This window comes from Lithobates pipiens, unplaced genomic scaffold (assembly GCF_037356315.1).
Source record: "Lithobates pipiens isolate NorthernLeopardFrog02 unplaced genomic scaffold, aLitPip1_a1.2 Scaffold_16, whole genome shotgun sequence".
Lineage (NCBI taxonomy): Eukaryota > Metazoa > Chordata > Amphibia > Anura > Ranidae > Lithobates > Lithobates pipiens.
In genome coordinates, this window is record NW_027507748.1 from 24103255 (window position 1) to 24118116 (window position 14862).

A 14862-nucleotide genomic window follows, 5' to 3' on the forward strand; every position below is an offset into this window, starting at 1 on the left:
GAAAAGACCCAATGGTTGGCAAGATAAGGTTTGGAACCCAATGGTTAATGGCAGCCCCTGGTGGGGTCTAGGAGAGTATAAAAGGGAGAGCTCCACAGACCTAATGTGGGTCCAGTATCTCTTTTTTGCACATGAGAAGGATTTCGAATAAAAGCCCATGCGTTCAGGGGTCACACCTCCCCCTTCACCAGGGCTTAGATTCTGGCAATAATTGAAGAGAACACTGGAGAAAAATGTAAAACAAAAAACTTGTCTTAAGCAAAAAGAGCTGCCAACTAACTCCTGCATAGGAACCATGACCATAAAAAACATATTGACCAATCTGTCACTCCTCACCATCACAGCAATACTTAGCAATAAAAACCTGACAGGGGCTCTAACCCTTTCTCACTCCATCCAAAACCAAGAATGAAGATCTAGCTACAGTAGATATGCAATTTACCAGTCCTTCATGTTTCTTACAATCGTCAATAAAAAAAAAGTACTTACTGGCCAAGGCCACGATAGCTGGAACGCTCGCCATGGCTCCGGACGGGGTCTGGGCGATGCACTGATACCTCCCAGCAGTATCATTGTTCAGGCTGGCGATGACCAGGGTTCCTCCAGATACCAGGACCCCCGGGACATCTCCCAGCTGCACTCCATTCAGTCTCCAGGAGATCGCTGCCTTAGGTGGGTCCACCACGCAGGTGAGTGTTACGGAGCCGCCATACTTCTGGAACGTTGAGAGAGGCTGGACCAGGAACTGAGGGGCTCGAGCTGTAAAGAGAACACAGAGAGTCAGAACAGGGGGCATTACAACAGGGCAACACTTTTCTTAAAGGGGAACCCCAGCCAAACTTTATTTTTATTTTTTTGAGGTTGAGGCCTGTGTCTACATTGGCAAACCTCAAAGGAGAAAAAGATAGTAATAGAAGAAGATATGTTTTGGCTGGAGCACCACTTTAATGATGAACAGCAGTCTGAAAGTAACAATTTTTTTCTGCTACAAATTTTAAAGTTAAGACATTTTCCCAGCAGTGTACATGTTACAATGTATCAATTTTAATAGATTTGATTTATTACTTTGTATATATTTTATATGTTGTATGTATTTGTTGCATGCACAATCCCTTCTATGCTTTTAACCAGCAAATATGTTTTATGTTCTTGTTGGTAAATCCTTCCCAATCCTCCAGTTTTAGTAAATGACATCCTTAGTTTGCTAAAGCACTGTGCCCATAAACATTTCAATTCTTTGTTACATCTCAGAGCTGCTGGCCCCCTGCAGCCTCTTTGCAGCCACTTTCTATCTACATGTACTCCATCGATGGCTACGTGGCATTTCTTAGGGCAGGTTTGCTGATGGTGGCCACAGTGAGCTATGCCTGGGTAATGTGTGCTGGAATGGCCACTTGTAGACTGCATTGGAAGCCCATATGACAGGGTGACAACGCAGGAGCACAATTGAGAGGGAGGCAGAGAATGTTGTCACCCTATTACAGGAAGTGGCTGAACAAAGTTGAAGGTTATTGTAAATGAGTTTTGAAATTACGTGAGATTTTCATGGTTGGCTTTACATATACTTTGGGACATTCAAACTGTCCTATAGACCAGATACATTCTAAATATAGAACCATTTATCCAACTGGCCATCCAGAGCCTCTGGTTTATAGACCGGATACATCCTAAATATAGAACAATTTATCCAACTGTCCATCCAGAGCCTCTGGTTTATAGACCAGACACATCCTAAATATAGAACCGTTTATCCAACTGTACATTCAGAACCTCTGGTTTATAGACCAGATCCATCCTAAATATAGAACAATTTATCCAACTGTCCATCCAGAACCTCTGGTTTATAGACCAGACACATCCTAAATATAGAACCGTTTATCCAACTGTACATTCAGAACCTCTGGTTTATAGACCAGATACATCCTAAATATAGAACCATTTATCCAACTGGCCATCCAGAGCCTCTGGTTTATAGACCAGATACACCCTAAATATAGAACCATTTATCCAACTGTCCATCCAGAGCCTCTGGTTTATAGACCAGATACACCCTAAATATAGAACCATTTATCCAACTGGCCATCCAGAGCCTCTGGTTTATAGACCAGATACACCCTAAATATAGAACCATTTATCCAACTGTCCATCCAGAACCTTTGGTTTATAGACCAGATACATCCTAAATATAGAACCATTTATCCAACTGGCCATCCAGAACCTCTGCTTTATAAACCAGATACACCCTAAATATAGAACCATTTATCCAACTGTCCATCCAGAGCCTCTGGTTTATAGACCAGATACACCCTAAATATAGAACCATTTATCCAACTGTCCATCCAGAACCTTTGGTTTATAGACCAGATACATCCTAAATATAGAACCATTTATCCAACTGGCCATCCAGAGCCTTTGGTTTATAGACCAGACACATCCTAAATATAGAACCATTTATCCAACTGGCCATCCAGAGCCTTTGGTTTATAGACCAGACACATCCTAAATATAGAACCATTTATCCAACTGGCCATCCAGAGCCTCTGGTTTATAGACCAGACACATCCTAAATATAGAACCATTTATCCAACTGGCCATCCAGAACCTCTGCTTTATAAACCAGACACATCCTAAATATAGAACCATTTATCCAACTGGCCATCCAGAGCCTTTGGTTTATAGACCAGACACATCCTAAATATAGAACCATTTATCCAACTGGCCATCCAGAGCCTCTGGTTTATAGACCAGACACATCCTAAATATAGAACCATTTATCCAACTGGCCATCCAGAACCTCTGCTTTATAAACCAGATACATCCTAAATATAGAACCATTTATCCAACTGTCCATCCACAGCCTCTGGTTTATAGACTGGATACTTCATACATATAGAGCAATGTATCCAACTGTCCACCCAGAACCCCTGGTTTATAGACCAGATACATCCTAAGTATAGAACCGTTTATTCAACTGTCCATCCAGAACCTCTGGTTTATAGACCAGATACATATATAGACCTATGCAATTTGCATATTCCAGGTGCATTTTGCGTTATTCAAAACACGTTTTTGATCCATTGAAGTCTATGGAACCAAAAATCAGAAAAAGTCCCTGGCCCTTTCCATAAAATGTACAGATGTGACCCATAGAAAAGCATGATAAATAGACTGTAGTGTTTCTGCAAAACTGAAAACGCACTAAAAAATGCATAGGTGTGAACCAGTCCTAAATATAGATCCATTTTTCCAACTGTCCATTCAGAACCCCTGGTTTATAGACCAGTTACATCATAAATATAGAACAATTTATCCAGCTGTCCATCTAAAGCCTCTGGTTTATAGACCAGGTACATCCTAAATAAAGAACCATTTATCCAACTGTCCATCCAGAGCCTTAGGATTATAGAACGGATACATCCTAAATATAGAAGTATCTATCCAACTGTCCATCCAGAGCCTTTGGTTCATAGCCCAGATACGTCCTAAAGATAGAGCATTTATCCTATAATACAGACTTCTTGGGCCTTTTAACCATCATCAGCACAAGATTTGGGATTTTTGGCCTCAGGGTGGGGGGGGGCGGGGGACAAGGCCAGATAAACAGAAAATTTACAGTTGGAGGGGTAACGGAAACCACCATCACTCCTCTCACCTTAAGCGCCGGGTTCCCACCACACTGCAGTGCAAATTCCATGCGATCTCTGTGCGATGCGATTTCAGCCATACAGATAGTATGGCTGATTTTGCGTTGCATTCCGACCAAACTCGCACAGGACCCTTTTTTTTGGACCGCAGCAGAATCGGATCGCATTGGGTGTTCACACTCATGCGATCTGATTCCTGTCCGAATTTGCAGTTCGCACTGCGATGTGCGAATTGATTTGGGGGTGTCATTAACTTTCAATTGACACTCCCAGCAGTTCGCATAGGGCAGTGTGAACTGCCGCCGGGAGACATGCGATGCAGGAACCCGCAGTGGAGCCGTAGGGTTCCCGCATCGCTGCAGTGTGAACCGAGCCTTAGAGGTAAGTTCTACAGAGGTCGACTACACTATATTGCCAAAAGTATTGGGACACCTCTCCAAATCATTGGATTTAGGTGTTCCAATCACCTCCATGGACACGGGTGTAAAAAAAAAAAAAAAAAATCGCACACCTAGGCATGCAGACTGCTTCTAAAAACATTAGTGGAAGAATGGGTCACTCCCAGGAGCTCACTGGACTCTAGACCAATGAATACGTGTTCCCTGGAGTGATGAATCACGCTTCTCTGTCTGGCAATCTGATGGACATGTCTGGGTTTGGCGGTTGCCAGGAGAACGGTACTTGCCTGACTGCAGTGTGCCAAGTGTATGGAGGGGGTTTATGGTGTGGGGGTTGTTTTTCAGGGGTTGGACTTGGCCCCTTAGTTCCAGTGAAGAGAACTCTTTAGGTGTCAGCATACCAAGACATTTTGGACAATTTCATGCTCCCAACTTTGTGGGAACAGTTTGGGGATGGCCCCTTCCTGTTCCAACATAACTGCACACCAGTGCGCAAAGCAAGGTTCATAAAGACATGAATGAGCGAGTTTGGGGTGGAGGAACTTGACTGGCTCCTAACGTCAATCTGATAGAATACCTTTGGGATGAATTGGAGTGGAGACTGCGATCCAGGCCTTCTCATCCAACATCAATGGCTGACCTCACAAATGCGCTTCTGGAAGAATGGTCAAACATTCCCATAGACACACTCCTTTTCCTTGTGGACGGCCTTCCCAGAACAGTTGAAGCTGTTATATCTGCAAAGGGCGGGCCAACTCAATATTGAACCCTACGGACTAAGACTGGGATGCCATTAAATTTCATGTAAAATACAGGTGTCCCAATACTTTTGGAAATATAGTGTATGTAAATGGCTAAATATTCACGTCCACGACTCCATCCAAGAAGACAAAGATGACGTCTCACCAATAAGGGAACCCCTGGATGTAAAAGAGCAATTAAGACAAGAGATTTTACATGTAATCCCGTGAAGTTTATGGCTGCAGCTCCAATTGCAGCTGTCTGGGCCCTATGACCCCCTGATATCATTAAATGGAGCCTGCGGGACACAGACATGAGTGACGAGGCCTTGAGCATTAAATGGCTCATCCCAATAACTGCATCCAATTTCCCTCAATGTCTTCCACATGTTCCTGGCAATGTATAACACAGCCGTCCTCTATCCTCCAGAGTCCTCTATGATGACTATTCCTTGTCGTGTCTGTCCCACCTCCATGACGTCATTAGCTCCAGAGAAATGCACCCAGCGATCAACAACCGAGACCTTCCAGGACAACTGATAGGCCAACTTGTGTCCTTCATGTACAGCCAGGAACACCAAACATGTTTTAGGGAATATATTCCTGCATTACAATGTGCTTCGTTTTGAGAGCCAAAAATATTAGAGTTGTCACCAGAACGTGAGGTAAGGGGAAATCCTCCAGCTGGAACATCTGTGGTGTTGACCACTATCCAAGATTGGGCTTCCACTTGACACTTGACCCAAAAGCTAGTGGAGATCACTGGAGTAGTGGTGCCTAATACAATGATTTCCAGATTCTAGAGTAGTGATTCTCAACTAGGGTTCCTCCAGAGGTTGCTAGGGTTTCCTTCAGCATTGGGCCATTTCTGCCTCTCGAATAAGTTCCCACCAACACCATTGATCTTTTTACCTATATTTTGACCACTATCCAAGGTTGGACTTCCACTTGACACTTGACCCGAAAGCTAGTGGAGATCACTGGAGTAGTGGTGCCTAATACAATGATTTCTAGATTCTAGAGTAGTGATTCTCAACCAGGGTTCCGTAGAACCATAGGGTTCCTCCAGAGGTTGCTAGGGGTTCCTTCAGCATTGGGCCATTTCTGCCTCTCGAATAAGTTCCCACCAACACCATTGATCTTTTTAGATATATTTTGACCACTATCCAAGGTTGGACTTCCACTTGACACTTGACCCGAAAGCTAGTGGAGATCACTGGAGTAGCGGTGCCTAATACAATGATTTCCAGATTCTAGAGTAGTGATTCTCAACCAGGGTTCCGTAGAACCATAGGGTTCCTCCAGAGGTTGCTAGGGGTTCCTTCAGCATTGGGCCATTTCTGCCTCTCGAATAAGTTCCCACCAACACCATTGATCTTTTTACCTATATTTTGACCACTATCCAAGGTTGGACTTCCACTTGACACTTGACCCGAAAGCTAGTGGAGATCACTGGAGTAGTGGTGCCTAATACAATGATTTCTAGATTCTAGAGTAGTGATTCTCAACCAGGGTTCCTCCAGAGGTTGCTAGGGGTTCCTTCAGCATTGGGCCATTTCTGCCTCTCGAATAAGTTCCCACCAACACCATTGATCTTTTTAGATATATTTTGACCACTATCCAAGGTTGGACTTCCACTTGACACTTGACCCGAAAGCTAGTGGAGATCACTGGAGTAGCGGTGCCTAATACAATGATTTCCAGATTCTAGAGTAGTGATTCTCAACCAGGGTTCCGTAGAACCATAGGGTTCCTCCAGAGGTTGCTAGGGGTTCCTTCAGCATTGGGCCATTTCTACCTCTCGAATAAGTTCCCACCAACACCATTGATCTTTTTAGCTATATTTTAAACACTATCCAAGGTTGGACTTCCACTTGACACTTGACCCGAAAGCTAGTGGAGATCACTGGAGTAGTGGTGCCTAATACAATGATTTCCAGATTCTAGAGTAGTGATTCTCAACTAGGGTTCCTCCAGAGGTTGCTAGGGGTTCCTTCAGCATTGGGCCATTTCTGCCTCTCGAATAAGTTCCCACCAACACCATTGATCTTTTTAGCTATATTTAAGGAGATAATTCTTCCCAATGACCACAAGTGTAAGGACCATTCTTCCCACTGACCACACTAATGTATCATGAGTTGTAGATTTCTAATTTTCAGCAGGGGTTCCCCGAGACCAGAGAACTATTTCAAGGGTTCCTCTGAGTTGAAAAGGTTGAGAAAGGCTGTTCTAGATGGATCCCACAGGTGTGGTCTATCTCTAGTTATAATGGTCCAAGCTTTACCAACGTAACTATGTAACAATATCCATACCTGGAATTTATCTTTAGGGCAAACTCCCAATTTTTCACTACACATGACTTGCAACACCTACTGCGGGATTAGCATTCACCAGGGATGACGATGTGTGAGCGTTGGGCCAGGAGAGGAGCTACGTGACACGTCACGCATCACCTACAGTGCGCTGATGTTCACACCTCTCCAACATCAACAAGACTGGCAGCCAGCTCCCCCGGGCACAGCCTGGCACACCTCCAGCTATATATTAACCTCCTCCCTGCCCGACCAGTTTTGGTGACAAATTGCCTCCAAGTCCAAACTCTGCACCAACTAAAATAGTCTCGTGACTAAACCTCAATCAGAATCAGAAATCTGGTACACCAACCACCAAAAAAATCCAGTACGAAGAAAATACAGTACACCAACCCACAAAAACAATGGTACAAAAAAGAATCTGGTATACCAACATACAAAATTCTGGTACAAAAAAAAAAAACAGTATACCAACGCAAATAATGCTGGTAAAAAAATCAAAAAAAAAATCCAGTACACCAACCCAAAAAAAATTCTGATACAAAAAAGTCCAGTACACTAATCTAAAAAAATGTGATACAAAGAAATCAGGGACACAAACGCCAAAAAATTGTGGTAGAAAAAAGTCCAGTACACCAACACAAAACAATTGTGGTACAAAAAAATAAATCTGGTGTACTAACACAAATAATTCTGGGGAAAAAAAATACAGTACACCAACCCAAGAAATTGTATGAAAAAAATCAGGTACACCAACCCAACAAAAATTGTGGTAGAAAAAAGTCTAGTACACCAACCCAAAAAATTGTGATACAAAGAAATCAGGTACACCAACCTAAAAAAAAGTGTGATACAAAGACATCAGGTACACCAACCCCCAAAAAAGTGTGATACAAAGAAATCAGGTACACCAACCCCCAAAAAAGTGTGATACAAAGAAATCAGGTACACCAACCCCCAAAAAATTGTGGTAGAAAAAAGCCCAGTACACCAATCCAAAAAAAGTGATACAAAGAAATCAGGGACACAAACCTCAAAAAATTGTGGTAGAAAAAAGTCCGGTACACCAACCCAAAAAAATTGTGGTATAAAAAAATAAATCTGGTGTACTAACACAAATAATTCTGGGGGCAAAAATCCAGTACACCAACCCAAGAAATTGTGGTATGAATAAAATCAGGTACACCAACCCCCAAACATTGTGATAGAAAAAAGTCCAGTACACTAACCCAAAAAATTGTGGTTGAAAAAAAATCAGGTACACCAACCCCCCAAAAAATTGTGGTACAAAAAAAAAAAATCGGTGCATTAATAAAAAAACAAACAAAACAAAAACAACTGGTACACCAGCACAAATAATTCTGATACAAAACAATTCAGTACACCAACCCGAAGAATTCTGGTAAAAAAATTAAAAAAAACATTATACCAACCGAAAAAAAATTGTGCTACAAAGAAATCAGGTGCACTAACCCCAAAACATTGAGGGAGAAAAAAGTCCAGTACACTAACCTAAAAAAATTGTGGTACAAAGAAATCAGGTACACCAACCCAAAAAATTGTGGTAAAAAAATAAAAAATAATAATAATTCTGGAAAAAAAAATCCAGCACACCAACACTAAAAATCTGCTGCACAAAAATCCAGCACAAAAAAAAATCAGGTACACCAACCCCAAAAAAACCCTGGTACAAAAATATTCAGTACACCAACCCAAAGAATTCTGGTACAAAAATAATCCGGTACACAGACACAAAAAATTCTGGTTAAAAAAAAAAAAAGTTATACCAACCCGAAAAAATTCTGATACAAAAAAAAATCCGGTACACTAACGCAAAAAATTCTGGTACAACAAAAAAAATCCGGTACACCAACCCACCAAAATTTTAGTACACTGTGCCAGACCACTACACTCACTCAGATTACTACACAGTGTAAAGGTGGACTCCTTATACAGAATGGTAGATCATATCCTTTCTCCATCCTTCATGACTACACATCCCATCCTGCATCCCCCAGACCAATCCTCCATACACCACCCGGATCACATTGGCTTGTATATGAAGAATATAAAGACACTCACAGGGCTGATCCACACAGCAGACGACCGACAGTAACCAATAGCAAACCGCGCAGAGTTCTGGGATTCTCTGTAACATGGTGATTCCATATACCGTAGCACTGTACTGCGATCTCATCCACAGCGAGCTCCACTTCACCCGGCGCCCTCACCTGTAGAGGAAAAAAAAAGAGGAGATCCATCAGAGACAATGAGATATTGTGGGAGCCACACACTGCCAGACTTCCATCATACATGTCATCTATGGATAAGATACAACAGTTACTTTATATATCGCCAACATAATCCATAGGGCTGTACAGGGATCACTGAACCAGTCATATCAGGCTCTGGACCAGAGGAGCTTACACTCTAATGTCCCCCTACAGTCACACGCTATTAATATTATACTTTTATATAGCTCTGACATATACCGCAGTGCTGTACAGGGAACACTGAGCCAGTCACATCAGCCTCTGCACCAGAGGAGCTGACAATCTAATGCCCCCCCCCCCCAGTCACACACTATTATTATACTAAATATTTTCTATTTGCAGTGGAACTACAACTCCCAGCATTTACATGCACCATGCTACAGCTGCTGTCAGCTGCAAGCCATTAAAATAAATCTCACAATCTTCCTCGGATCATTTCCCCTAAAAACATTTAAAAGTTCAAAACTGTTTTGTTTTGTTTTTAAATAAAAATAAATCTCAGCCAATCAATAACTTCCTCAAACCCTTTTTTCTGATTCTCAATTAAACTCAAATTACCTAAAAAAATCTCCTTCTGCAAGTTTGCACAAATCCTGCCGGAGAAAGCCTTGGACGTGGCCGGACGCGGGGCCCGGGGCCGAGGAGGCTGAGGGGCCACAAGACCTAGTACTTTGGGTGGATAAAAGTTCCCTTTATGCCATGTTCATAATAGAGCCGGGCCCAGCTGTTTAGAGATCTTAATACCCTTCCCACCAGGTTAAAATAACAATTTCCTGTGAGTGGGGGTTTGGATGGCCCCTGACCCCCTGGGCCCCCCTTTCTCCTCCCCCCCCTCCCCCGATCCGGCCTCAGACAGGCCAGTAAATCAGTCTCAGGGGGGGAGTCATTAGCAGAGTGAAATTAACAAGGCCTGCAAAAGTAGAGAAGGCCACAAAGCTGCCAAGGGGGGCCAAAGGGGAGCCCATCCACACCATCGCATTACAAATCGCTTTTCCTTAAAGTGCATCATGCCCTGCGATGTGACGCAACACTAAACACGCCGCTTTACGTGAAACTTACTTGTCTTTTCTTCCTGCAGGTACATGAGAGATGAGTCCTATATTTATTTTATAGTATTGTATTTATTATTATTTTAATTTAATGTTTTTATTTAATTATTATTATTATATTATTAATATACAATATTATATTATTTTGCTCTATTCTATTTATTATTATTTTATTATTATTATTTTTATTATATTATTTTATTATATTCTAATATATTATATATGTTATTATTAAATATTATATTATTTTGTTATATTATATTCTATTTGTTATTTTATTATTATTTATATTTTATTATATTCTATATTATTATTAATTATTATATTATTTTATTCTATTCTATATATTATATTATTTTATTAAATTATATTTTATTTGTTATTTTATTATTATTTATATTTTATTATATTCTATTCTATATTACTATTAAATATTATATTATTTTTTTCTATTCTATTTATTTATTATTATTTTATTATATTATATTATATATATTGTATTATTTTATGATATTATATTTTATTTGTTATTTTATTATTATGTATATTTTATTATATTCTATTATATTATATATATATATATATATATATTTTATTATATTATATTGTATTTGTTATTTTATTATTATTTTTTATTATTTATATTATATATTATTATTAAATGTTATATTATTATATTATATTTATTATTATGTTATTATTAATTATATTATATTTTATTTGTTATTATTTTATTATTATTTATAATTTATTATATTATAGATTAAATATTATATTATTATATTATATTTAATTCATAATTATTTTTTATTTATTTATATTATGTTATATTAAATTAAATGATATATTATATTATTATAATCTATTCTAAAATTAAATTATATTGCTATTTTAGTGTACAGACTCAGGAACTCAGCATAGTGATAATGCGAACCCCTCATAATGGGCACAGCAGGTGTATAGACCTGGGAACTCAGCACAGGGATGGTGGGAACACCTCATAATGGGCACATCAGTTGTACAGGCCTGGGAACTCAGGACAGGAATAGTGGGAACCCCTCTTTATGGGCACAGCAGGTGTACAGATCCAAGAACTCAGCACAGAGATGGTGAGAACCCCTCATAATGGGCACAGCAGGTGTACAGACCCAGGAGCTGAGCATAGGGATGGTGGGAGCCCCTCATAATAGGCACAGCAGGTGTACAAACCTGGGAACTCAGCACAGGGATGGTGGGAACCCCTCATAATGGGCACAGCAGGTTTACAGACCTGGGAACTCAGCACAGGGATGGTAGCAACTCCTCATAATGGGCACAGCAGTTGTACAGACCTGGGAACTCAGGACAGGAATAGTGGGAACCCCTCTTTATGGGAACAGGATGTGTACAGACCCGGGAACTCAGCACAGGGATGGTGGAACCCCTCGTAATGGGCACAGCAGGTGTGAAGACTTGGGAACTCAGCACAGGGATGGAGGGAACCCCTCATAATGGGCACAGCAGGGGTTCAGACCCAGGAACTCAGCACAGGGATGGTGGGAACACCTCATAATGGGCACAGCAGGTGTAGAGGGATATCTCCAATAGAGTCCCTGAGACTGTTGTGGGATTTTTACAAGATTCCGCGTTTTGAGCATAGGGCATCTTATTGACTTTCGCCCCTTTCACATTACGAAAATTGGAATTGCGGGCAAAATGCGCAAAGTGCGTTCAGTTGCCATTATTCTTAAAGCGGAGTTCCACACAAAAATGGGATAGAACAATTTCCTATGAAGTAGCAAGCCCCCCACCCGAGGGACAGGTTGTCTTCGGGTGCCGACATCGCGGGCTCCCTGGACAGGTAAGTGTCCTTATTTTAAAAGTCAGCAGCTGCAGTATTTGTAGCTGCTGACTTTAAAAATATTTTTTTTTTGGGTGAAACTCCGCTTTAATGGCACACCAAACACGGTGCGATTCTGCCGTGATTGTTGCGTGACAGAAACACATGGCAACCCGCAGCAAAACGCGCCTTTAAAAACCGCACTGAGCTTATCGCCTATGTGTGTTTTTCACCCCCCCCCCCAAACAGAAGCTCCTTCTCCTTTTTGAGAGAAAATTTCAAAATAGTGTGTTTTGCCTTGATTGGCACGCGATTATGTCGCACAACGAATCACGGCAGAATCGCGCTTGGGGCACCATTAGGAACAATGGCGCCCGTGCGGGCCTTACGCTTTTATCAGTCATTTTGGAAACTGCGGGCAGAACCGAGCCGATTCCACCCACAATTCCAAATCGTTGAAGGCGAAACAGAGCTTTAAACATTTGCGCAGCGTATCCAACGTAAGTAGAAGGTAACTTTATCGGCCGAAGGGGTTTAGAGTGGGATTGGACGAAGGTTAAAGACGACATCATAGAAAATCCAGGGACAAAAATGGCGTCCTCCGCTGGATGAGACAAGTCCCACTTTAAAGAGCAGCCAAGTTTCCAGAGGCGGATTTTCAGCGCCTCTATTCCTGCGTAGCCACCGGAGAGGGTCCTGGCAGCCGTTCCCTGCACTGCAGGCCCAATCCCTCCTTGCTATGGGGCTCTGTTTTATCTCAGGGCGGCTATTTCTGGCACGCGGGACCAGCAGCAGTCCTGTCGGTGGGAGGTTGGACGCTTTCTGGCCCTGCGTGGAAACTTGGCCGCGGCCTCCCGCGTCTTGTGAGAGTTCCTTTTATTATTTCATTTTTCTTGATTTTTCCTTCTTATACTTGGCAGCTCAGCCTAAACAAGCGATACAGAAACGTTATTGCCGGCGCTGCGCCACCCATAATTCCCCCCCTGTAACCTCTTCATTGCTGAAATAGAAGATGAAGGTTAAACTTGCAGGGGGAGAATTGATAGCATCTGAATAGGCTATCGTTATCGGTATCGTTGTTCAGTGTCGACTTTTGGGACTACATACCAAAGTAACATAGCAATTAAGCCCCATACTTTCGCAACAGAGCTTGCAATGTCAAAAGTTACAGTGAGAATGAATTTAGACTTGCGTCTAAACCGTCAATCCTCTGAAAAGTGATCCATAGTTTGACAATCTGTGAGGAGGTGGTGTGATGCCTCCTTAATTGCCACACCAAGGTGCCGGTTGTAGGGTGTTTGCGGTGCTTCCTCGTTTGATTGGGTCGCCTTAAAGGCTTGTCGGGTAATTTTTGTTGCAAGTGCGAAGTGAGGCATCTCGATCACGGCATGTGAACAGCCCCATCATCTGCCATTGCCAACGCATTTTTTTTTTTTTTGCAGGTTTTTCATGCTTTAACATGTGTTGCACCTAAAATGCGCTTCTAAAATGCTCCAAGGTAAAACTCCAGAACCTTTTTGGGTGTGGAGTGTTGGGAATTTTTTTTAGTTTAAGGTTGTTGGGCATTTGTTAGAGGTTACGATGTCAGTGTGAGCTTCAGTTTGGTCCGAAGTTGGCTTCAGCCCAAACCCAGAACGAAGTTGCCACTCCCGCCCACTGCGCCAAATCAACTGTGTCCAGGGCATTCCGAACCCCACAGCTACAAGTACACAAAGGGGCAGGGAGGTGTGTGACCAAATATGGTCTCATGGGTCTATAATGTTGACCCAATATGGTCACATGGGTCTTTGACGTTAACCTAATATGGCCACATGGATCAATGACATTGACTTAATATGGCCACATGGGTCTATGACGTTAACCTAATATGGCCACATGGGTCTATGACGTTAACCTAATATGGCCACATGGATCTATGATGTTCACATAATATAGTCACATGGGTCAATCACATTGACCAAATATGGCTACATGGGTCTATGACGTTGACCTAATATGGCCACATGGGTCTATGACGTTTATCTAATATGGTCACATGGGTCTATATAATTTATCTAATATGGCCACATGGGTCAATGTTATCAACCTAATATGGCCACATGGGTCAATGTTATCGACCTAATATGGCCACATGGGTCTATGAGGTTGACCTAATATGACCATGTGGGTCTATGACGTTGACCTAATACGACCATGTGGGTCTATGATGTTGACTTAATACGGCCACATGGGTCTATGACATTTATCTAATACGGCCACATGGGTCAATGATATTGACTTAATATGGCCACATGGGTCTATGATGTTGACCTAATATAACTATCTGGGTCTATGACTTTGAGCTAATATGGCCACATGGGTCTATGACATTTATCTAATATGTCACATGGGTCAGTGATATTGGCCTAATATGGCCACATGGTTCTGTGACGTTGATCTAATATAGCTACATGAGTCTATGCGGTTGCCCTAATTTGACCACATGGGTCAATGGCATTGACCTAATATGGTTCTCTGATGTTTATCTAATATGGTCACGTGGGTCTATGACATTTACTATGACCACATAAGTCTATGACTTTGACCAAATATGGCCACATAGGTCTATGACGTTGGCCTAATATGGC

At 41.7% G+C, this 14862-nt stretch overlaps 1 protein-coding gene across 2 annotated transcripts in view; it reads right to left on the reverse strand.

The window, feature by feature from the left end:
- Window positions 1–14862, reverse strand: part of BOC (BOC cell adhesion associated, oncogene regulated) — a 106754-nt gene that overhangs the window by 47165 nt on the left and 44727 nt on the right. For both annotated transcript variants that reach the window (XM_077479681.1, XM_077479682.1), the window contains exons 2-3: window positions 9177–9325; window positions 490–759 (exon numbers count right to left, since the gene is read on the reverse strand). In XM_077479681.1, the coding sequence (XP_077335807.1) occupies window positions 490–759; window positions 9177–9291 (385 nt within the window). In that variant the 5' untranslated portion in view covers window positions 9292–9325. The remainder of the gene's footprint in view (window positions 1–489; window positions 760–9176; window positions 9326–14862) is intronic.